This window comes from Cadophora gregata, assembly GCF_030347475.1.
Source record: "Cadophora gregata isolate MNR1 chromosome Unknown scaffold_15, whole genome shotgun sequence".
NCBI lineage: Eukaryota > Fungi > Ascomycota > Leotiomycetes > Helotiales > Ploettnerulaceae > Cadophora > Cadophora gregata.
In genome coordinates, this window is record NW_026695938.1 from 1,156,629 (window position 1) to 1,181,019 (window position 24,391).

The window sequence follows — 24,391 nt, forward strand, 5'->3', positions numbered from 1 at the left end:
AATGTCAATGTCAATGTCAATACTCGTAATAAATTCTTCGTGGGCTTTGTCTGTTGTGTTGTGTTGTGTTGTGTTGTGTTGTGTCTGTCAGCGATGAAGAAAAGTCCTGGACGCTCCAGGCTTCCTAGATAGTTCCAAGGATAGTAGAGAGAGTACTTAAGTTATACTTCAACGGCACAACAATTGCAGTTAAGACCTCCAACTGGTAAGTTAGCTGGTCGGTCCTATTGGCAGCCAGAGCGAAAACCACCATCTTCATCATCACTATCTATTTGTCAAGCCAAGCACTGACGTGCTGCTGAAATGCAATGTCTTCCCATCCCGATTCGATTCAATGCTTGACTTCTTCTGGACTGCTGCGCGAGTTCGTGAAATTCTCGTCTTTAGATGACGTCGTGAGGCATTTGCATTAGCATTTGCATCTGCCCCTCCCTATGTCAATTCCCCTCGGCTACCTTAGGTAGTAGGTACAGTAGTAAGGTAGTGGGGAGGAAGCGGGGTCCATAATATAGGTAGGTACCAGTAAATTACCTACCGCTACCTTACGAGTACACCCAGACACCTTACCAGGCTCCCAGATAGGAGGTACCTTAGCGAGAGCTAGAGCCCATCCATACCTACTCACTCGTACATACCTCCCTATTCCACCATTCCAAGCCAATTCGAGCCTTAACTTTGGGTTACTGCTTCGAGTGAGACTGTTCTGGGGAGGGGAGGGGAAGGGAAGGGAAGGGAAGGGAAGGGAAGGGAAGGGAAGGTTGCCCTTGCACAGACATGGTGTATGTCGTTGTGGTACGTACTCCTTACTTCGTGGTTGCCTTGGGGGTTCACTTATATTCAATCTTGAGCACTACGGAGGTAAGTTCGCTTTGAGCGAGTAAACAACGGACGCACGGACAAATACAACACCAGGCATGCGACTATGTACAACAAAAACTGTGAAAGCCAAGGTACAGTAACGCCGAAATGTTACAAACCCGCTCAAGACATGAGTTTTCACAAGCGCCTCATGCCCCCTATTTTTTTGCAAGCTCAATGGCCTTTGCTGCAGCTTCCTGGAAGTCATCGAATGCATGCAGAGGCAATCCACTCTCCGCAATCTGTGTATCACATTAGCAGGCATTCAATACACTCGGTTGACAGTCTCCTGTTTACTCACAATCTTCTGTCCATCCTCCTCATTAGTACCTCGGATTCTCACCACAACAGGCAATCTCATCTCCAACTCCTTGAAAGCTAGAAGAATCCCATTGGCAATCATATCGCCTAAAGTCAATCCACCAAAAATGTTGACGAAAATCACCTTCACTCTCTCATCTTGCAAGATGATTTGGAAGCTTTTCTTGACAGTCTCACTCGTTGCCTTTCCACCCGTATCCAGGAAATTTGCTGCTTTTCCTCCAGCATCCGCCAGAGCATCTACGGTGTTCATGGCCAAGCCAGCTCCGTTGACTAAGGTTCCGATATTGCCGCTGCCTGCTAGCTTAATGTACACGATACCATCTTTCTCAGCCTCGACTTCTTGTGCATCCTCGTCCTCGACTCGACGGAGAGCATGGATGTCAGCTTGCCGCTTCGTGCTTCGGAAAGCGGCATCGTCAAATCCAAAATTTGCGCCAACAATCTTCAGGTCACCTAGACGTTCCACGAGCATGGCCTCCAGTAGAAATGCTTCCTTCTCCATGTAGAGGTCGATGAGACCGTTGACTAGCTTCGGGAGTGACTCCTTAGACGACTCGCTTAAATGAATATGATTAGCGATCTCCTGAATTTGGCTGGCGCCAATCCCTCTTCGATAGTCGAATGGGAACTTCTTGGCTTCAGCATGAGGGTTTGTTGGATCGCTTGCGGGTGAGGCAATGATGCAGGGAGACATGTTCTTCCTGTCCACGCCAACGGCAAGGAGTCGTTTCGCACCTTTACCAGAGTACTCCGAGGCATTGAACCCCCGTTCTCTAAGCAAGTCCTGCGCAAGTTCCTCTCGGATGTACAGATCCCTTTTCTGTACTACGTTTGCAGAACCCGGAGCTGATCTTGAGGTTGGCCGTGCTCTTCTCAACATGTGCATGCCTCTCTTTTGAAAAGAACTTGAAATTGCTGCACCACTACTAACTCGCCCAGAGCTGCCAAGCAGCCTTGTCATTGCACTTCCCAGCTTCTCTGGATGATTGACGACGGTCACTCCGGCGTCCTCGAGAAACTTTATTTTTGTCGACGCATCAGGTTCTCCGGGTAAAGTAAAGGCTCCAGCATGGCCCATCACTCTTCCAGGAGCAGCATGAATGCCCCCAATGACTGCTGATATTGGTCTAAGGCGATGGAGTTAGATGCTTCTTCCTCATAATGATGATTTTGCACATACTTTGGATTTGACGAGCGCTTCTTGTACTCCTTAATCCATTCTGCTGCTTGCAACTCCGCCTCTCCACCAATTTCACCAATCAAAATGATACCTTCAGTATCGTCATCATGCTCAAATACTTTTAGAGCATCAACAAAGTTTGTACCGGCAAGAACATCACCACCCATACCAATGCACAGACTCTGACCAAGTCCTGCTCTAGTGGTCGATGCAACAGCTGTCGAATATCAGTAACGGCATTCCCTCTCCAGGTTTGAAACCCACCCTCATAACTCAAAGTTCCAGACTTTGCAACAATTCCGACACGGCCAGGCATAAAACACGGGAGAGGTTGGAACCCGATTCTGCACTTCCCAATTGCAGATATAATGCCTGGAGCATTGGCACCAACAAATCTTGATCTTGATTGAGTCTTCAATACTGAGTGTATCTAGAAACCTTCGTTAGCTGTATGAGCAAGCCCAAATGCTCAGAACTTACCCGCATGATATCGTGGATCGGGATGTGTTCTGCTACAGCAACAATGAGAGGAACTTCTGCTTCAATTGCTTCTTCAATGGCAGCAGGTGCTTGATGAGCTGCTACGTATATACCGGTTGCATCTGGCTTTAGCTTCTCCATGGCCTGTATTTCGTGGCTTAGCTATAGGAGTGAGGTAGTATAAGAGAAAGCCCACCTCCCTAACAGAAGGAAGCACTGGAAGTCCAAGATGCTCTCCATTTTTCTTCGGCGTAACGCCTCCTACGATGTTGGTTCCCCACGCTATTGACTCTTGGGCGTTCGCTGTCGCCTGCCCAGCTTCAGTTAACACAAGTTACGTCTGTGAAGCTTGGAAGTAAAAAACATACTTGTTTCCCTGCAGCCACAATGAGCCCAATCAGAGTCAAAATTCGCCGAACAACCTGTGAGACGTACCAGTGAAGCCCTGGAAAATAACTCGCGTATGCTCTCCAATCTTCAAATTGGAAATGGTATCCTGATAAGATAGGTGGCAGGACGAAGTACTGAAAGAACCATGCCTCCTCGTCACCCGACTACCCCGCACAAGGTGCTGTCGAATCATGATTATGGAGACGGAAGTAAGTACCTGGACAAACAAACAAATTTCTGATATCTTGAGAATCTAAACCCGAGATACGAAGAACCAAACAGTGATCTAACACTGTAGGAAGGCGAAAAAGATTGACCTCGGCCGCCCGGCCGTCGGAACATGGGTAACCGGGAATAGATAGGTAGGAGGTAGGTACCTAGACAGCTAGATACCTAAGGTAGGTAACTTACCCACCTACCTAGGCACTGTGAAGAGGGGATCCGCAGGTGTTTCTTCACGTGTTTTTGCGGGGAACAAGAGCCTTGAACACCTGCAACCTCGAACCTGAATGTAAGACCTACAGGTAACCCTATTTTACTTCAGGTAGTCTGGTTCTGGTTCAATGTTGGCAAATCTGGAGCTGTTTTTCGGTACCTTAGTTTAGCAACCCCACCGGCAGATCTCACAGGGCGGGACATTCGGGCTTCGCCCATGATGCTATTATACCAGTACAGAAAGAGAAGGACAACATTTTGGACTCGGGTTGCTCGTACTGACAGACATCAACAACTGCCAACTGCCAGGTGCCAGGTGCCAAGTGCCAGGGCCTACCTCGTCCGGCCTCTAGCCGTAAGCCAGACCAGTCCATGCACTGCAATCGCAATCGCAACGGCTGAGCTGCTCTGCCCTGGGCGATTCACGACGAAGCACCTCAGTCAGTGTCAGTGCCAGCGCTTGCCACGCGTGATCCCCCCACATCTACTCCGCAATCTGTGTCAAGGTGCATGCGACCTTGCTGGGCGAACTCGAAGCCCTCCTCGACCTCGACCTCGACCTCAAGACCTGCTCTGCTCTGCTCTATCCACCGAAGACTGTCATCGCCGTAGCTGCAGAGAATAGTTCATACCAAATAGCCTCACCTGAAGTAATTGAGAACTGTACATACCAACCCACCAAGCTATCAACATGGCGGAACCTAAGGGTTTGCAAAGCCCTAGAGCCAGCTATTCTCTTACTGACCCTCCCAGCACTCGAATCGTCTCTGAACAAACTGTCCATAAATCCCCATCCGTCTAAGCCCTCGAGCTCCTTCAAGAAAAAGCCGCCCGTTTCGGAGTCCTGGGACGACGAAGAACTCGACGACTCGGGAAATGATACGGATCGACCCCTCTCCCAACAGCAATCTGCAGATTACCCCTCTGCCCCGCCGCCTACCCCGATCTCCCCATCTACATCATTTGCCCGCGATACTACATTTGTGAACCCGTACGGATACGGTGGCATTGATGGGGTGGCCGAAGCAAGAAGTGAACGACCCAGTTCGAGGCCAGAGAAGACTGATGCGGTTGCAAAGAGGATGATCGCTGGTGCTTTGGGTGTGAAGGCTCCGAAGAAGACCGAGGAGCAGAAAGCCTATGACAAAGCCATAAAGGAGAAAGAGATGAAACGGCGGAATCAGGAGAAAGAAGCCGCTGTGAGAGCGAAAGAAGATGCCGAACGAGCAAAGGCTGCTGTCTGGGATGACTAGATTCGGCGTACACGAGTGTTCCATTGTTTTGGGCGACTGTAGGTGCATCGAAACGGCGTTAGGTGCAAGAACTTCATGACTGGATACCGAGTAATGGTTCAAATTCGAAATAGCAACACTATTCAAGAAGTGGTCCTTGTTCTTGGTTTTGTGCGACACCCCTCATGGGTGGCGTTCATGCGATTTTTGTAAATGCTTCATTGGATGTCTCCCATACCAGAAGCAAGCATTGTGATAGTGGGCGGACCTCTTGAGCACAAGTAATGCCTCTAGATCTCACATTCTCCCGAGAGGCACGCATGCCATGAGACGAGACGCCTTGCACGCCTTTGCAAATAAAAATCCCTTTGGAATAGCCCAGACCATGACCCAAAATGCAAATCAATCAACCCGAAGTCCAGGTATCCATCCCCTTTCGCTGCCACCATATGCTGCTGCACTCTCCACCCATATGCAATCCATTATCTGATAGCCTAGATGCCGCCACCGATTTGCTCCTGATGGACTTCAAGAGTGTCGCCATCCGCCATTTCAAGCTGCAATAGATTGTGTCAGACTATAAGGTGATCGATGAACGGGAAAAGATATCTGGGACAGGACTTTCTTACTGTCTCTGGGCTATCCGTAGGCTGAACACGGCTTCCATCGAAGAGGAATCGGACAGAATTGGGAGCTTTTCCTTGTCGCTCGCAGAAGGCATCCATAAGCTTCTTCAGCTGAGTGGTCCGCTTGATTTTAAAGAACACCTCGTTATTGTTGTCGGTGACCTTGATATTGAGATGTTCACTGGCGCCGGCTTCTGGCTTCTCTTGGGCACCAGGACTGCCGTTATCATCAGAGCCGGACATGCTGGCTACGGATCAGAGTTCGTAGAGTTGTACGTGAGCGAGGCTATCGCTTGTCTTAGTACATGAGATATAGGATATCTTAGGGTGGCATGGGCTGGACCTACTATGAGGGGAAAGATTCGCTTTGAAGAGATCTGAGGAGAGGCTGGGTGTTTGTGTTGTGCGAAGAAGATGAGGTGGTTGACGACCAGAAGTATGTAGTGGGGTGCAGTTAGATTCACGACGCGAATTACGCTAAGAACTGATGGCGCTCCAGTTAAAGCGAGGCGCGGGAGTGGAGGAAAGGCAGCGACGATTCTGGAAACTGATCTGACCAGGCCGGGCAGCGCGTCTGACCAACGACAACAGTGCCTTGTGGTTGCAAAGGCTCAACAAACTTTCACCTCATCTCTATTTCCTGCAACCCAAAAGTGTCGTATCAAACTTGATCTGAGCCCAAAGGGAATCAATTTTATAAGAGATCCTCTGGGTTGTTGTGGGTACCAAACTGTCAATCATAGTATATTACGCCAAGGTGCGAGAGGCCGCCCAAAATGGTGAATAGATCTCATCCTTCCCTTTGAGACTGCGGCTGGCTGCCATCGGTATTGTACATTGGCTGCTACCTTGCTGATTCGCCGACTCAATCAAGCAGGCATCAAAAGACGATCTTGCAACAGATCTCCCATGTCATTCTCGTGCCGTATGTACCTAGGTGGCCTTATATTCTCCACTCTTAACACTCCCCTCACGTCAAACTTACTGACTGGACAAACTTCCAGTGTGCCATTCAAGGTAAGTTTCGCGTGTTCATCTTGTCCAAGATCACAAGAGTGGCTGCTCATGCATTCGCAGATTGTCTGGCCAAGAACTCGTACAAGGAATCCAAGTGCAGGAGCCACGTTGATGCCCTCTATGACTGCTGCAACAGATTCTACCAACGCAACGGCGATGATGCCAAATCAGTCAGCTGTCCTAAAGCAAGTCTTTTGAGGCTGAAGATGAAGCAGAGGGCAGAAGGAGCAGGCGCTGGTTGATGGAAAGGTCCCTTCTGGGTTGCATCTAGGTCAATTTGTCTATGGATAGATGAGCCCAAGGGTTTGAGCCATGGACGGATCTGTGAATCTCCAAGTTTACAGTCCCTTGTCAGTCCAGCGAAGGTCAAGAAACGGAAACAGGAAGAATCAAATTTTCTCTAGGCGATCATGAGCGCGCAGAGAGGTCGCATGGACCTGAACAAGCAATGATGGTTACTCCGAAGAGGCTTATTCCGAGACTCTAATTAGATGGCCTTGACATTATGTGAGAAGAAGAGAGGTCTTGAGAAAGAGGACGAATTTAAGCACTTACAGAGAAAAGCTGCGCGCTAGTCCTCAGACGGACTAGCTGATTTTGGTCAAGCAAAGGCTTCGCAGGTGCCTTACCAGGCGGGCAAGGCTACCAGATATTTTTGACGCGCGCGACCTTACAAAACGGGCGGCTTCCATTTACCTTACTGTGCTAAGTCTCGAACTCATCATCGATTGGCCAACTTCTTCTTTCCACAAACTCGAACCCTTTATTTGATATCCCTTTCATCCACCTAAAGCCCCCGACTCCAGCTATCATGGCTCCAATGACCCGGAGTCATGCGCTCATTCCCCCTCCACAGGGAAGGCAAGCTCTTCCCCAGGTGCATAGCTTCTGCCCTAGTAGCCGATGATTTGGGCTAACTTGGAGCAGCAACCTCGCGCTCGCGATGTTAGTTGGCAATTCTCAGGGGTAAGTCTAATATAATTCATTCAGCAGGAAAATAACCCGATCTCCGACAATAACTGACATCCTGTGAAGTCTGACACGCGTTCCGAACGAGAGCTCTCTGCAGAACCTCCTTCCTCCTTCAGCGAAGATGCAGAGATGGCGCCGAATGGGTTTCAAGAGGACGATGGTAAGCTCGCCGAACAAGTAGAGTCTTGAATGTATGGAGCTTACCGAACCATCTAGATTTCACCAAGCGACTCCCAGATCGAAGTGCCGAAGAAACTGAAGCTATTCTGCACCCGCTCCGCGAGACCGCAAACCGCGTCGGTCGTGAGGTGGAGCGATTCGCCGAAGTCTTAGACGGATACAACCCCCAGAGGACTAATGATCAGGATGAGAGACGCGATATGATGGTAGATCTAATCGATCTGTACCTAGAAATTGCCATGGAAACCGTCGAAAAGCTACGGAAATTACATGCACTTGAACGACGAAAGAAGAATGGTATTAGATGGAGGAGGAAAATGCGAGGCTTCGAGGTATCTCTAGGCGATGATGAGGATATAGAAATCGAGGATTCAGAAGAAAAGGAGTTGCCCTCTGCAGACCGACAAACGACGCTTGAGGATCTAGAACGATGGGAACAAGAAGCCCAGACATGGGATTTGTTACGGCGCCTAGTTCACCTTCGATTCCCTGTTCCAGGCAAATCAGGCCAATCTCTACGGAGATACGCTGCTATCAACCAGTATTCTTCCGAGTATGAGCTGTGGGAGGATTTTCTGGCGAAGGATAACCTTGCTCTTGAAAGAAAGACGGTGCTGCAGTGGTTGAAGGAAACAGCAGACGAGTCGGGCGAGGAGATCGATATCCTTGTGCAAGACCTCCAACAGAATGCCGATCGCGGAGATATCATTGCAGCTGGTTGGATTCATACCAAGCACGCCATCAAAGGCTCGAAGTTGAACATAGCGCAGCATGCCAGCCAAATCGAACCTTTGATCACACAACTTGATCCTGATGCAATGACTCGACAGAAGCGAACATTGCAGGAACAAGACCAGTTTTTTGAGCGCGCCATTTGGTTAGGATGCTATGAGATGCTTCGGCGAGGGAAATCCTCCGCTGAGATTAGAGAGTGGTGCACGGAACGCACGGAGGTATGGAGAGCTGTCAGCATGAGTGGTAGCCTCGATGAGAGATCAGAAGAGGATTTCGAATCTGGTGATCCCGAATCCAGTGCTCTCTGGCGACGGATGTGCTTTGCTCTCGCTCGCAGGGGCGGAGGCGATGATTATGAACGCGCTGTATATGGTGTTCTGAGTGGTGACATCCAGAGTGTGGAGGTCGTTTGTCGATCCTGGGACGACTTCGTGTTCGCCAACTACAACGCGCTATTAAAGAATCAATACGACAACTATCTTCGGACTGCCTTGGGAGCCCGCCCGATTTCCCTTGCCACGCTGAATCTCGAATCATTCGATGCCGTCCAATTTCATGGCGATCCTCAGGCAGCAGGTCGAAAGCTCATCGATACTTTGAAAACCAACCCGAAGACGGCTCCAGAGACATTGCAGCCCATGAAGATGCTTCAAGGAGTCCTTGTCGCAGATCAGTTCGCGCACTTCATTTACCAGCAAGGCTTGGCTCTCTCCCATTTTGCAAATGCCAACGGACATTCAAATCTTATTCCACCCAAGGACGAGAAACCGGAGAATGAGGAATTCACCAAGTATGTCACTATGGATGATCACGATAGCTTGAGAGTCCTCACCCACGTTCTCCTGATTTTTATGGGTCTAGGGCTTGACCTTGGTGGTATACTTCGAGTAACAGAAGTGGAGAACGTCATTGTCGCTTACATCAGTTTTCTCCGACTTGCTGGGAAAGAAGAGCTGATTCCTCTTTATTGCTCGCAACTTACTGGGAAACGGAAGTATGCAATACTATGTCGAAACTTGATTGACATCACAGACAACGACCAGCGGATTACCCAGATCAGATTAATGAGAGAATTTGGGCTCGATGTACAAGAATTTGTTGGTTTGCAGGCACGATTTCTGCTTGGGGATTTCCCTGATACGGTACCTTCCTACCCTGCCTCAGAAAATTTCAAGCTCTTCGATGATGCTGATCCGTCCGTCGCGCAAAATCCTCTGACAAGCAGGCGACCTCGGAGCGATTTCATTGGAGGTGACAATGACAACGTATCAAGGACCGATATGCTTCTCATCCGAAGCATGGAATGGTATCTGCTTGTGGATGGAATGTGGAGCGAAATATTTACCGTTGGCACTATGCTTTATCTCCGTTTTTTCAGTGAGTGTTTCTTGTATCATTTTCTTCTGTGCGGTATGCTAATGCGGCGAAGAAAATATGAACCTCAGCGCAGCTCGAGAACTGGCCATCAAAGCTAGGAGTTCGGAAATTGCGAAAAGCAAAACGCCAGCGCTCCTAGGCAAAAGCTTGGACTTCGCAGAACTCAGCAATGACAGAGAAGAAGATCTGACTGAGGTGCTAGATGGTTCGGCAGATGAGAAGAGACTTCTGAAGCTGCATTTACTAGCCGAAGCAAAGACATACCGGGAGCTTGAGGCTCTCATCGAATGCTTGGACAATGTTGAAACCTGTTCCTCCCTGGCAACCCTATTGGTTGAGTGAGTTCGTACCGTCGAAGATACTTAAGTATCGTTCTAACTCGATTTTCAGGGATCGGACGGCGGCAGCGCAGCAACAATGGCGAAAGGGTCTCTCACAGTCGTACGGGCCGATGCGGGCTTGCATAGAGCCTCTCCTTAAAGGGTGGCTTCTGACATGCCAGAATGGTATTTCATGATCTCCTCCACAACCTGCTAATGCTGATTTCTTGTGACAGATGGCGCCGAAGCCGAACTCAAGCAACTCAGAAAAGCATATCTACCAGAAACGATACTCGCTTACATTGCCCTGTTACAGTTCGGAGGTTCTGCGCTGACTCGAGACCTTCTCATGGAGTGCATGGAATTATCTGCTGTGATAGCGGGAGAGGATTCGGACGTGCTCGAGGTCTTCATGAGGACAGGTCGGGTGAAGGAGCTGGTTGAGGCGTTCGCTTTGGCCAGCAAAGAGTTACTTGTTCTCACAGCGCAAAAGGCAGCTCCAGGTACGAGAAGTAAAAAGCTTAGGAGGAAGGGATGGACACCTGAACTTTGGAACGTGAAATCGTAAGGTACTGGGTGAGACTTCGATTCGAGTCCAAAAATAAGGGCAGGGGCAGGCTTTTCTCGAGGCTAGACTGAATGACACGCAACATCACGCTTGTATTAAACGGAGGACAAAATGCGAAGGTCTGTGGGACTGGAAGCCTTGGTCCAGATGCGATGGTGTTATTTACCAGCCTTTCCATCAAACAAATTTTATGCATGGGATGTGTTGAATTAGAAGTATGTACAGTACCTACTTGGTGTCAAAGTTGATGCGGGAAGCAGGCTGGAGAAGCAGAGTTGTCCAAGAACCCTTCCCAACTTCCTGCAAAACACTGTGCCACTGCTACCTACTCGTAACATCTGTCTTGACTTTGACTTCGCTCTTGGCACTCGGGTCCCTGCTCAACCCTTTGGCAGGCAGGTATGACATTGTTGGCAAGAATTAAAAGGTGGACCGGGCGCTCATTATTATGCCAGCTACGCAGCAATACCTTGCCTGAGCGGTTGTAACCTGTGGAATCGAAATACAGATGCCGTGTGCATTCACATCCAGAGCTGTGTGTGTACATGGACGTACCATATAGATATCCTAGGTCTCTAACTACCTCCACACATGCCCAGTTGCTTCCGATGCTTCCTCGTAATCATGAAGACGTCGCCCGATTCGTATGTTTTGTTTTGAGTGTATTTATTTATAGCCGTCTGTATCGCGCTGTCGTGTTGTTGGACCAGACCTGGTTTAACGTGATTAGCTGACCTGAGCCGCTAGCCGCGTCCTCTCGTCGCAACGAGCATTCAACACAAGCCTAAGCCTGAGCCTGAGCCTACGATGGCGATAGTTACTTCGACCAGCCTCATCCAGCAGCAATCATGGCGACTGCTGCCGCGAGTCTGACCGGCGACAGCTCTTCGTTTTCTCAATTTCGACCATTCGTCGGAGGGGTTACCAGCTCATTCAATAAGAGCGGCACCCACGCCCACGCCCATGCCCACGCCCACGCCCCAAACGCTCAAGTTGATAACATGGATCAGAGCCAACAACGAGACCAGCCGGCGGGAGCAGTATCAGCGAGACCTATATCTCTCGATCTCAATCAATCCAATTCGCCCAGTATGGCAGAGCTCGAAGCAGTCGAGCTGGCCTCTACGAAAGCTCTCATCGAAGGCGTCTTGGGACCGAATAAGGACGGCAGAGTCAGGAACCCTGTCCCCAGCAAGCTGAAGGGTAAGACAGATAACAAGCAGGGGAATTTTGGTGTTATGCACATGGGAATGAGTCCGGGGAAGAAAACTGAGGTTCAAGGTCAGGGGAGAGATGCTGCTGCAGAGCGCGACGCTGCGGCACGGCGAACCAGCGAGAATACAGCGTCTCGTGCAAAAGCTGCACAATCCGAAAAATACGTGCCACCGAAGAAACGAGGATTAGATGCGAGCTTGAACGCGGATACGCGAAGTCGCAACTCGCCTTTTGGAGGCTCACGCGATGCCCAGAGATCTAGACCTTTGGCTCCAGACGAAACGAAGTCTGAACAAGCTCGACTACTGACGCTTTTGAGAAGCATCAATCCTGTTACGGTAGTGGATCAGATATGCAAAGCCGTGGCCTACTTTGGAGGAATTCCTGGAGCTCCCCCACCCGAGGATGGAATCTTCCCAGAGAGCGCGAATACTAGAGAAACAGGAGCACTCTTCATCGGGTGGCTGGCAGAGATATTTCCTGACCTTACCCCAAAGAGCCCCGAAGTCTCGAAAGACCTTGCTGCGAAGAGGAAAGGAAGGCCGTCAAAAGGTGTGAAGGATACTCCATCTGCTGAATCCTCTGAAGCCCCCAATTCCAGAAATGGATACGGGTATGGACCAGCGGTTTCTGCCCCATCCTGGGGCCTTCCACAGTCTTTAGCATTGGTCAATACACCAGTGGCAGCAAGTACTATACCCCTCGGTGAACCTAAATTCCACATACCCGAACAAACCCTCGAGCAGCCATCTCCAACAACTCCTGCTAAAAACCAGGCGGAAGATAGCTCATCTACAAATAAGCGGAGAAGAGGCAGACCCAAGGGGTCGCGTAATAAGGGCAAAGATGGACAGCCAGACTCCGAGACAGCAAACATGACCGATGGCCAAAACCAAGGTCAGGCGTCTCCTCACGTACAATCTACAACTGCCAAGGTCGCACAACCGAGCCCTGCGATAGCTACCACTGCTAGCCCAATGGCAAGTTCTTTCGGCTCAACCTCGAATACAGCCCTCAAGACTGTCCAGAACAATCACGTCCAGAATAACCAATATTCCGGGCAGCGATGGCAAGCAAGTAACCAGCTCAACCAAACTAATAGTGCTGCGATTGTAGCTCCAACGGACGAATTGAGCCCAGAGGAACGCGCTGTATTGGAGGCATTCAGACATCACCCACCTGGCATACAACAAGTCCAACAAGTTGTGCCTTCTCCGATAGTCCCTCCCAAGATTGCACCGCCTGAAACGGGTCAGAAGAGAAAACGTGCTCCTGCAAAACCTAAGACCAACCCTACTCCTACCCCAAAGTATTCGACTGAAAATCTACCACAAACCAATCATCCACCCATTCTTCCTCCTGGCCGTGATAATTCTATGGGGGTGGCTAAGGATGCTTTACAATGGACTTCTGTTGGGCCTGCCGCTGCTGCTGCTGCTGCTGCTACTACAACTACCACCACTACTACCACTAATGCTTCGATAACACCGACCATCCCACCTGCAAAGCGTCCTCGCCAGCGTAAACCTAAGCCCCCTGCCAACACTGAAACCCCCTCTCGAAATCAGACCGCATCAGTAGTCAGCACTGCAACCCCTCCGATTCCGCCAAGCACAATTCCAGATTCCCAAGCAACATCTTCCCAGCAAAGTATCCAACAGACTGCTCCACAGAGCAATCAACAGAGCATGCCCCAGACTACCTCAGTGTCACGGCCAGCCGCGGAAGGCCTAGAGGCTCATTACAACTACTTTCAGCAGCAGCAGCAGCAAAATGGTCGAAGCAATACTCCAACTATGCCTCAGCAGCAAGTACAACAGCACTCTCGCCAGCACTCCAAACCACAATCAATAACACCCCAGCAGTCTACCCCACAAATGCAACAGCAGAATCTGATGCAACATCAAAAATCCCAGCAGGGCCAACAAGTTACTCAACAGACTAGCCACCGTGATGATAGCCAGAAGATGACCCAGTCCGGATCTGCCCGACCTTCATCCACAGGTTTCTATAGCCAGGGAAATCAACCAGCGTCAGCGACATTTAGCCAGCAATACCCTTCTCACCAACCTTCACAACTCTATGGTACACACCAAGCGTCTCCTCAGTTGAGCAATACCACAAGCAACAGCTACCGGACAAGCACTACGCACACTATGGCTCAAGCATCCCCTCAGTTTTCCCAGGCGGAGAACACTTACAGAACTTCTAGTCCACACACCCTTGGCCATCCTTCTCCATCCTTCTCTCAAACAGGGACCAATTATAGAAATCCGAGTGCAAATACCCTCGCTCAACACTCCCCTACCGTCACGCAGGCAGAAAATAGCTACAGAAATCCAAGTTCTCATTCTATAGCCCAGGCATCACCTTCATACACTACGGCACGTTCGCATTCCCAGAGCCAGCCGTCTCATCAGAGCCACTATAACCACTTTTCAGACTCGTCCTACATTGATCTACCGACATTAGAGTCTCTAGGTCATTCCGGCGGCGTGGGTAATACTAGTGTGGGCCTAAGCAACAACACCTATGGCACGACTGGTGGCTTTGGGCAGGGCATTGCTGTTGGGCTAGGAAACTCCCGATCCTCAGCCACGAGCAACAGTATATATGGCAGCACTTCCGGCCTGAGTAATCCATACGATGCTGGTGCCAATGATATTCTTAGAGGTGTGGGCGTCTCACGCTCAGGGAGTAACAGTGCATATGGAACTTCAGGTAACAGCGGTTCGGCTTATGGAACGTCATCTTCGAGGATCAGCAACTCCTTTGACCCAACAAACCAGGAAGATATGAGGGAACAGTTGCTGAGAGGCTACGGGCGTCGTTGAAAGATACCCTTGGTTGTTTGACCGAACTAATTGATTGATACCGCCTTTTTTGATAGCCACGGAATATATGGTCTGCGGGTGAATTTACAACGAAGGGCATGAGTATGGAGCGGGACAACGGGATTTGGGCGGCGTTTCTTCACAATGGTACTTTTTCCTGTTCGCAAACCTTTGTATTTGCTTCATATAATAACGGGAGTCTGGGGCAGGGGATCGTAGGACCCTATCAGCTTGATATGGCGATTTGGATGGACTGGGGAATACGGCCGAGAACCACCAGGAAATTTTACAAAAATAGGCGCGGGGATTCGACGTTGTAGTAGGTAATGAGTAATAAGTTTCCAGATGAATATATAGGAGGGATACTGTGGTCTACAAGACACGGACGGAAATCTTGCCTTGGGTTTCGTTACAACGTGTGAAGTGAATATAAGCTTGATTTTGAAGGGCATCTTATTGTGCAAGGCCTTTCGGTTTACGACGAGAATTGTACGATATCTATGTTCCCAAAAATGCCCAATTCCCTGAAACTCCAGACCGGTGTCTCGGCGCAGCTGCTGTCCCAGTGTCCAGACACAAATGAAGCCGATCACAAGCTTTAAGTGAATATAACATAACGCCTTGTAAATGCTGCTTGCTTCTTTTCCAACCTAGTCAGAAACGCCTCCGGGGGCTTCCATGCCCTCTTCTTGTTCCGTATTCACATTTGTTCGTGGTGGAGTTCCAGATGTCCAGTGGTCAACCTCCAACCCATTGTCTTGAATCAAATCGAGTAGAACTTGTGTATTCCGCTTGATATCTTGCGGTCGAGGCACGATTTGCCGCTCCAGAATGAGTGCTTCAGCCGTGTGCATCCAGATGTTGGAGAGGTGTTGGAGGTCTGGGAGCATGAGTCTAAGTTGATCACGTGGTAATGGACTCATTGGTGGTCCGGCCGCAAGACTGCTGTGAAAAACGAGGTTGTCGGTGGAATGTCGCCGGTGAGAGACCTGACACGCTGGCTTGACGCAAAACCATTCCCGGCAGCTCGTTGCATCATGGTTGGTAGTGCTGGTGGTTGTGGTGGTGTCCGATGATGAGGTTTCCGCTACCTGTTTGGACCTCTTGCGACCAAGGTGCGTTATCAAGGACATCTTGGACTTGGGCGCTGCGTCAATAGGACTCCTTGTGACCATGCCATACCAAGTGTCGACTGCTGCTCGGCGAGCATTGTACCCTTTCGTCTCCCAGAACCTTTGCGCTTGGCGAAGCCCTCCAACAGCTAAAATGGTAGCGTAGACCTCGTCTGCTGGTCGGTCCTTTAAGTAACCTTTTATTGAACGCTCCAAAGTGCCCACATAAGATGGTGGTCGTAACCGTCGAGAGAAAGAAGATATCACCAGGGGGAAAACTTGGTGGACTTTGAGTAGTGTTTGATCATCATACATGGCCATTACTTCAGCCTCGATGGGATTTATGGTATATGCCTGATGATGTAAAGGCGGCTCGGCCTGAAGTCGCTTCGCGTGAATGTCGCGATATGTTTCAAAAAAATGAAAAAGTGTAAAGACAAGAGGCATCAGGCGTTGACGCATCCGCCTATGTTGTGGCTCGAATTCCTGCCGTTGGACTTCCGTGGTACGTAGAAATATTTCTTTCGTTGCTTGTGCTGCAATCATTGTCGATAGCTTCTCAGCAACGTGCAGTCGATGCCATATACTACACAGGTAGTGAAGGTTGATCCAACCGGTATCAGGTAATGGGTACAATCGCAAAGCGTACGCAGGCAAGCTGTTAGTCATATGATACCGAGCAATTGTCGATTCATTAAGGGTCACAATCGTATGAAAGGACTTGGACACTAGTCGGAGAGTGAGGACGCTATGTATGGGGAGGGGTGCAATTATTTGAGCTTGAAGCTCGTTCGGTAGGGCAAGGAACAGGTCACTAAGATTAAAACTAAACTGTCAGCAATTCTCCTGAAGTCTCTCATGAAAGACAACATACTTCGGGGCCGCAACTGGATCAACTGCCAGAATTTCCTCCTTGTGTTCAACAATCGAAGGAACCTTGTGGATAACAGTAACTTTGGAAGTCAATCTCCCAAACGAGCCGGTAAAACTTGGGCGGCGTTGTGTTCGTAATGCGGTGAGATCGTGACCCAGCGATCGCTTCTTCTGCTCGCTAGGCCTGAATGTGAGAGGTGGAAGATCATTATTGAGAGACCGTTGTCGTCCTAATGGTAGAGTAAATGTAGGGCCAGACGGCAATGGAGGGGAGGTCGCAGTCGCCGTCGCCGTCGAGGCTTCTGATGTGGATGTAGCATTGTCGGAGGGCTCATTCAGCTGCCTTAATTTACTGAAATATCGCTCCGACGCGAATTCAGTTATGTGGAGAGGATCCATAATGTCCTGCGTTTGGCCGTTATGTCATCCGGCCGGAGGGTTTGAAAGGGCGTAATTGATAAAGCATATCAGGAGCGAGGAGGACGACACTCTTCACACGAGGGCCGTCAGGATCGCGCACGCGGCGTCGAGGGTCCGAGAGACGTCGTCGCACGTTTGATGCTCATGCATCGTGAGATTGAAGAGGACAGGCCACAGCCAGATCAGTTTAATGAGAGCCGCGGCAGCGTGCCCAGTGATGATGAGTTGGATTCAAGGCTAGTCGTGGTAAGAGGATTGGCGATAACAGTCCAATACAAGTCCGCAAGAGACGTCGGCCAAAATATGACTCCAGAGTCTTGATCGAGAGGAGAGGAGAATTCGAGGGTAGGTAGCGACTGACTTCGGAAGAGATGGGAGGATCAACAATCAAACGAAACCAGTCCCAGCGAGCGGCTCAAATGCGTCCGGGGCAGCCAGGCAGTCAGTCAGTCGAGTGCTTCTTGTGCTTCGGTTGGTTGTGAGAGAAGAGAAGAGAAGAGATGCTGTCTGGTTTCGTTTTGCCAGTCGTAGTCGTTTCGGGATGGTCGCCCTCAGTCGTTGTAGTCGGAGTCGCAGAGTGTCTTTGGGTCGTGGAGGAGGGGTGAAGCCTATCGGGGGAAGGGGGTATCCGGCCAGTGAAGTGAAGTGAAGTGAAGTGAAGTGAGTGAAGTGAGTGAACTGAGGTGAGGGAAGATGTGGTTGTCGATGCTGTGGGCGTGGCAGTGGCCGTGGTCGTGGGCTTGGGCTTGGGCTTGAGCTTGGGCGGCGAGCAGGCTTAGGCCCGGGTGTATGTACATTACCTACAGTATGTCTTGGTTGGGGTGCGGTGCACTGCACTGCACTGCGCTTGGGGTGGTTGATGATCGGACTCGGGCGGGCAAATACTTCAAGGTAGGTGAGGTGAGGTGAGGTGTGGTGACTCGTGAGCTGTGTCGAGGTGAGGGACTCCCCCAAGAGTATCCTTGACTAGAACGCTACTCTACTCTACTCTACTCTACTCTACTCTACTCTACTCTACTCTACTCTACTCTACTCTACTCTACTCTACTCTACTCTACTCTGTTCTCCTCTACTTGACTCTAAGGTCCTACTCCACTCTACTCTACTGTCCTCTGCCTTACCTACTCTCCCCTCTACGAGTAATTTACCTTCCTACTGCCTCTACCTCCGTACTGTACTGTACTGCGTCCTGGCCCCGGTCCTGGTCCCTCTCCCTCCCTTCACTTCACTTCGTCACTGCCTGTCGGTTCCCTCCTGGCTCCTTGTCACTCCCTGGTCCCACAACCTGTTGCCGACCATAATTGGACCGGCCTTATTCTGTGGTGGGGATTCAAAGTGTTCGGGACTCTGTGGAGTGGAGGGAGTAGTGGAGGGAGTGGAGAGACACCGCCGCGACCACCACCGGCAAAATGCTAGACCAGCCTGGCTAAATACCCAAAAGGGACAAACTCGAAATAATGAGGCCGAGAATGCGCAGACTGGGGCTGCCATCCGGCCCTGCTTTCGGTCACAATAATAATAATAATAATAATAATAATAGTGGATGAATCGATGGACCACGGAACAGTGAGTGTACTTAACTATCTCGCCCGTTCCTCCTTTGTTGCACATTCTCCGCTCTCTTCAAACTCTGTATGGTGTCTCCCACTGCAGCTGAGCTGCTGCCACAGTCGTGGTTGTATGCTGGTGGGGATAGAGGAGATAGCGCAAGAACGCACAGTAGGTTAGGTAGTAGGTAATTTACCTAGTGTGTGGAGTGAGGCAAAGTGGAGGAACGAGTTCCAGTGTTTTTTCGATTCCGTTTTCATTTTGCTGTCATGCCGGAGAAAGGAAGGGGAAAGGGAAAGGGTTGATACGCTGCGGAGAAGCTACTCACTTGTTTCTGGGGATGGGGATCTGGAGGCTGGAGATGAGATGGGGTTGCTATGGTAGCTTAGGATTGTACTTCGCTGCGCAGCCCAGCTCCTCTGAAGAGAATAATGTTCGACAGAAATGCGACTGCTGCAACTGGCTTGTTGGATAGTCAAGATGCCATGAAGCTACGATGATGCGACATGAGCAGAAAAGGCACGCGGAGAGAACGGCCAGCCTTGGTCAAGAACTTAGGTACACCATCTGCGCTTTGATGTAAATTTACTCTCTCTCAACACCAAATCCTAAGTTAAAATTACCATGCTCGCCATGATACTGTGCCATTCATTTGCATTGCAATAATACTGCCGCGCTGATATACAGTAAGCTCATCTTGCTAATCTTGCTCCAATATTAAGACACGATACAATCGCAGGTGCCGAGCGATCTTTTCCGTGTTTTGCTGGATCGTGGGCCTCAAGCTGCACCCCCAGATAGCAGAATAGCTTACAGATGTCGAAGAGCCCCCTTCTAATTTCCCCATGGCGCGATCAGTGGAGAATGACATTCGCCACGGTACCTTATGAATAGTATTCTTTCTATTCTCTGCACGGCCAAGCTCGACGTGCATTATTATTCGAGGTTGATTTGATCCGATTGATAATATGATGATAACATTCCAGCTTTCGTGGTGGTTGTGGATGATCAGTCGGTCTTTCTGCGGCGTAACGTCAAGAGTTGCAGCCGACTTGACGGAGCCAGCTCGCTCTCCATGCCATCCATGCCATGCTCCCTACGGAGGTAGATATCCCCATCTGTACTCGAACCAGCCGCACGAGTAGAGGTCGAGGTCGAGGTCGAGGTCGTCACTTCTAGCCAGAGGTGCCATACATAAATGTGGAAGCTGAGGCGGACAGCCAGGGAAGAGAGCAACGCTTGTAGAGGCTGACTGGATGTAAATTAAGTTCCTGCAGTGTACTGTAGATTTACTGTACAGTACTATTGTCTGTCTGTCTGTACAGCACCTATGCATGCTTCTGGATGTCTGCATTGCTTCCATTACTGTATTATTTGCTTTGAGTTTCGGGTCGGGTGGCTTGAAAATATGAAAAGAGGCGTCGGGAGCGCCGTCAAAGACCGCGCCCGCCTGCTGCGAACTGCGCTTGCCCTACAATCTGGAGGCCGGGGCCGGGGCCGGGCTGCGGCTGGCTCTGGGTCGCCTCACTGCAGGTAAGGTAAGGTAAGGTAAGGTAAGGTATGTCTCCGGTTCTGGTTCCCGGAAGTGAAGATGAAGCGAGAGAAGAGGAGATCCTATGACGATCTGTTTCCCGAGAATTACCTAAAGTGTGACTTTATATCTGCGCTTAGGTAGGTACCGAGGTAAGGTACGAAAGGGGGTTGACAGTGGGTCTCGCCACCCCCCCTGTTTCTGCCGTATGCTATAGCTATTTACAGTAATGATTTACCATCCTGATGGTCCTCCTTTTCGTAGTCTGACCTTTTCTAGCCTTTGAGGCATAGTATCAACAAATCTATTAATTGTTTCAATAGATATCTCGTTTTCCCAGATATCTAATATAGCTCTTTTCAAGTCCTCAAGAGCCCAACTACCGTGGGGATTCCGATTTCTTAGCTTTTGCTTTAGAATTCGCCAGATATTCTCAATCGGATTAAGGTCTGGCGAGCAAGGAGGCCAGTCAATTGAGTATATATGGCATTCTAAGCGTACGGCATTACAGAGTCCATGATTCTGTCGAGTATCTGTCTTTCCATGAACCCTACTATTATCCTCCACGCAAAAGAAGTCTCCTGGTTGCTCGAATATCTCCTTCAATGGACCCCTCAGAATTTGATTTGCATACTTCTTTTGATTAAACCCCTTCCCTTCTCCTTCATATGAGCAAAAGTATATCTTCGATTTGTATCCGTAGCCAATTGCTGCCCACGCCATAACTGATTTATAGCCTGAATGAAACGTGAATTGGATACAATCGAGTCTCCTTCTTTCCCCTCGTTTCCGAAGGACTTTTCGTCTACGAAGGATATCCGTTCGAGTGATTGTTTCGTCTGTAAATCGTCCTCGCCGCCAATACTCTTTGGATCGGTCCCAATTGGCAATCGAGAAGCTCCAACGCTTGAGCTTATTCGCTTTAGAGATGAAAGGCTTACAATCAGGAACATGATAATGATAGCCGTATCGTTCAAAGGCCCGAAGGAGAGTAATATCTGCGCAATCAAGATGGAATTGCTTGCGAATTTGTTGTAAGGAAAGAGTTCGTCGATCATAGTGGCCTGTAAACCACTTAATTATTTCTTCAACTTGTTCATTAGAGACTTTCGGAGGAGCACCAGGAGGCTTTGCTAATCGATCGGGTTTATTAATAAAATATCGTGCTGAAGAACGAGGGATATTAAGCTTACGGGCAGCTTCTTGAACTGAGTAGCCTTCAGCTAAGAGGGTTTTGAATCGCACTCGAGTTGGTGTATCATGTGTCCACGGCATTGTCTTAATGATTTAGTAATACTAAACAGAGTGAGAGTGTCATTCATATGGTGTTAGAGGCATAGGTTCTACGAGCTTCGATGATACTCACCGCCTTACAAGGGGTGGCGAGACCCACTGTCAACCCCCTTTCGTACCTAGGTCATCTTTCGGGCCCTCATACCTCGTTAATTCACATAAGGGTGGTACTGTGTGCACGTAAATGATCCTCGCATGGTACCTATTTTGGGGGAATGGGTAATTCACCTTGCCTACCTTAGAAATCCAGCCCAAAATCGATATGATATGCCCTGAAACTTCCACGTCTTACTTCGTAACTTCGTTTCTGTGCTGGGCGTGAAGTTCAACAATGCTCAGGCACGGAAATCCTCTACTGACCAAATTTTCAACTTTTTGAGAGTAATCTACCTTACTAATACGAAGTCACCCAGGTATGTACATTTAGCTACGGAGGCAGGAAAACCACGTCCCCTTGGCTACTAGGGACTTGGCTTGGTAATTTACCTACTGTACCTAGGTATCCATTCACAGCTTTCTTGATTCGACTGGCGGGCCGAGAGCAGGGTCTCTCGCACGTGCAACACAAGACAATGGAAACGTGTGCGCTCTCCTCGGTCTCCTGCCTCCATCCTCAACCCCACCGACGCCGCTTGGCGACACAGTAGGTAGGTAAGCCTCATCATTGATCCACCAACTGCCCTCGCGACGACAGTACTTGCGACACTTCGCGGGGATACTACAATCTTTCCTCTTTTTCTCCCCTCTCGCTTCTCCTCTCCTCTCTCCTCTCCTCTCCATCTGTGCCATTGCCCTGCCCTTCCGATCCATCCACACAAGTCTGCCTGTCTCCAGCAAACATGTCCTCTCCATCACCAGTATATCCGCCCTACCAACCGCATCGAAGCTCTCAGTCTTTTGACCCCAATCTACCACCTGCACCTCCGCCAAAGCCGAGCAGTCAAGAGGTCAGTCGTCGTAGCACACCTGCCGGCAGCCAACCAATGCCTCCTCCCCCGCCTCCACAGACACAAGAAGCTCTCGATACCTATGGTGGACGCTCTGAAGAATCCCAGCCCTCGCAACAGGCCCGATTCCGCGAGCAGCCGTATGCACAGCAGACCCAAGATCCTGGCGACAGATGGCTTCCCAGAATTCTAGAGGATAAATCGTTTGTAACGTTACTATATTTTCCCAGGACATGAATTGACTTCTCTCCAGCAAACAAGATCTAGCCGATGTACTGGCGAAACCAGCTCTCCTAGCAGCACTTGCCCACTCGTCTTCTACTGCACACCCCTCAGTCGCCACATCACAAGAGCCGCTGCAAGCTGCATTGACCGAGAACGTTTCTCTTGCTTCGCATTTAAAAGAGCTTGAAGCACGAATTAGCCACTTGCGATCCTCCACCCAAGCTCAGCTCCTGTCAACGCATGCCCTTGAGAGACAATGGCGGCAGAAGCAGTCGGACATGGATCGTGCATTGGCTCCCTTCTCACCTTCTTCCCTTTATCAGCGTCTCAACCAAGGTATGCAGGAACAAGAGATGGTTTGCCGGGCCTTGGAAGAGAGTTTCCTTGAAGGAGATGGCGGAACCGCGTCTGAGAGAGAAGCCTTTGAGTGGGTGAGACGATACCGTGAGGCAAAAAAGGTCTATTACTCACGTCAGGAGCGAAAAGAGAGATGGGACGAAGGTCGTGTCGGAGGATGGCGGTAAACCACGACAGCCTATTGCGGCGTTATCACTATTCCATAACGAGCTGCCTTCAAGCTACCCTCACTCGGTCAATGAGCCCATTTGGCGTTTACGTTTGGAAAACGTCAACACTGTGGCAAGCATCTAGGGCTGAGATCACACATCTCAACCGCAAAGTGTGATCGCGTCCCTCTCGCCGTCACATGCCTTGCCTGGGATTGGCTTGGCGGGTTTTACTGATCACCGCACTTAGTATCATGGCTGCAGACGTAAAGATGCTCTATCATACGCAAGATCTCGGCGGGAAAGGCATTCCAAAAGTAATGATTTCTTTCTGAGAAAGTTATGCTTTTTTAGACGACACTACAGCTACACATTGATCGGAGCCACAAAAGCGGGGTGTATGAGGATGAGATACGGAATTCATAGCGCGGGATCCAATCGCCAAGGTCTTTAACTTGACAGGCACTACTTATTCCCCCAAGGTAGAGCTCTCGGCGGCTTAGTGTTGACACAAATCAAAGTCGCCCTTAGCTAAGCTGTTGCCGATTGTCAAATCTTCGCTACAACATCTTACCTTTCCAGAACCTGTCATCCTGTTCCTCATACCAATAATGTTCTTAGACTTTGTGTTGGTGGTAAAGCTTCACTTGAACGCCAAGTTTTGAGCAGCTGTTTTGGTGCAACTTCTCTTAGGTGGAGTCGCTGATTCGCATAGTCTAGTTGTATCGGAGCGGAGCTAAAGTAGTTCCTCCATCCATATATATACCCAAACGTCAGTATGATCTCTGAGTTACTATTATGCACGAGATGCAGTGCGGTGTATTGTGTTTCTGTTACAATGCTCACTGTACCGCTAAGCAGTCCAAGCACTTCGTCCGCTATTACGTGTAACAAGGTCTCTTCTCCATTCGCTTCCATTTGTTTGTTGAATTATGCTACAGACAGGCTTCGTCTCATCGGGCCAAGCCCGCAACCCGCGGGTATGCCAATGCGTTCAGCGGCCGCATGAACTGCTACTCAAACATTAGGTGGGACTATCCATTGTATACTGATTTTATAGGGCATGCTCATGCCATTCAGTTCACCTAGGCGTACCATAAATTTTACAGGATCACATGTTCTCATTTACTCAATCGCAAGCTTTAAGACGAAGTCATCCCAAGCTGCTGGATCATGCCAGAGCCAGGGCACCT

General features: G+C 49.6%; 8 protein-coding genes across 8 annotated transcripts; 4 read left to right on the top strand and 4 right to left on the bottom strand.

Annotated features, from left to right (window-relative positions):
- Positions 1-1,016: 1,016 nt before the first annotated feature.
- On the bottom strand, positions 1,017-3,425 carry ONS95_004998 (uncharacterized protein; the record flags this gene model as incomplete). The annotated part of the gene is made up of 8 exons (XM_058498388.1): positions 1,017-1,100; positions 1,160-2,309; positions 2,363-2,579; positions 2,627-2,792; positions 2,843-2,986; positions 3,039-3,152; positions 3,211-3,218; positions 3,278-3,425. 8 exons carry the CDS (start codon positions 3,423-3,425, stop codon positions 1,017-1,019), a joined length of 2,031 nt encoding a protein of 676 aa, XP_058351902.1.
- Positions 3,426-4,358: 933 nt separating this feature from the next.
- Positions 4,359-4,920, top strand: ONS95_004999 (uncharacterized protein; the record flags this gene model as incomplete). Its single annotated transcript, XM_058498389.1, has 2 exons — positions 4,359-4,374; positions 4,421-4,920. 2 exons carry the CDS (start codon positions 4,359-4,361, stop codon positions 4,918-4,920), a joined length of 516 nt encoding a protein of 171 aa, XP_058351903.1.
- Positions 4,921-5,393: 473 nt separating this feature from the next.
- Positions 5,394-5,768, bottom strand: ONS95_005000 (uncharacterized protein; the record flags this gene model as incomplete). The annotated part of the gene is made up of 2 exons (XM_058498390.1): positions 5,394-5,456; positions 5,529-5,768. 2 exons carry the CDS (start codon positions 5,766-5,768, stop codon positions 5,394-5,396), a joined length of 303 nt encoding a protein of 100 aa, XP_058351904.1.
- A 1,585-nt stretch (positions 5,769-7,353) lies between these two features.
- On the top strand, positions 7,354-10,694 carry NUP84 (Nucleoporin nup84; the record flags this gene model as incomplete). Its single annotated transcript, XM_058498391.1, has 7 exons — positions 7,354-7,419; positions 7,470-7,508; positions 7,578-7,674; positions 7,731-9,806; positions 9,859-10,144; positions 10,197-10,312; positions 10,363-10,694. The coding sequence occupies 7 exons, from the start codon at positions 7,354-7,356 to the stop codon at positions 10,692-10,694; spliced, it is 3,012 nt and encodes a 1,003-aa protein (XP_058351905.1).
- An 848-nt stretch (positions 10,695-11,542) lies between these two features.
- On the top strand, positions 11,543-14,743 carry ONS95_005002 (uncharacterized protein; the record flags this gene model as incomplete). Its single annotated transcript, XM_058498392.1, has 1 exon — positions 11,543-14,743. One exon carries the CDS (start codon positions 11,543-11,545, stop codon positions 14,741-14,743), a length of 3,201 nt encoding a protein of 1,066 aa, XP_058351906.1.
- A 650-nt stretch (positions 14,744-15,393) lies between these two features.
- ONS95_005003 (uncharacterized protein) lies at positions 15,394-17,127 on the bottom strand (the record flags this gene model as incomplete). The annotated part of the gene is made up of 2 exons (XM_058498393.1): positions 15,394-16,669; positions 16,730-17,127. 2 exons carry the CDS (start codon positions 17,125-17,127, stop codon positions 15,394-15,396), a joined length of 1,674 nt encoding a protein of 557 aa, XP_058351907.1.
- Positions 17,128-20,841: 3,714 nt separating this feature from the next.
- Positions 20,842-21,285, bottom strand: ONS95_005004 (uncharacterized protein; the record flags this gene model as incomplete). Its single annotated transcript, XM_058498394.1, has 1 exon — positions 20,842-21,285. The coding sequence occupies one exon, from the start codon at positions 21,283-21,285 to the stop codon at positions 20,842-20,844; it is 444 nt and encodes a 147-aa protein (XP_058351908.1).
- Positions 21,286-22,359: 1,074 nt separating this feature from the next.
- Positions 22,360-23,216, top strand: ONS95_005005 (uncharacterized protein; the record flags this gene model as incomplete). Its single annotated transcript, XM_058498395.1, has 2 exons — positions 22,360-22,670; positions 22,721-23,216. The coding sequence occupies 2 exons, from the start codon at positions 22,360-22,362 to the stop codon at positions 23,214-23,216; spliced, it is 807 nt and encodes a 268-aa protein (XP_058351909.1).
- Positions 23,217-24,391: the final 1,175 nt, after the last annotated feature.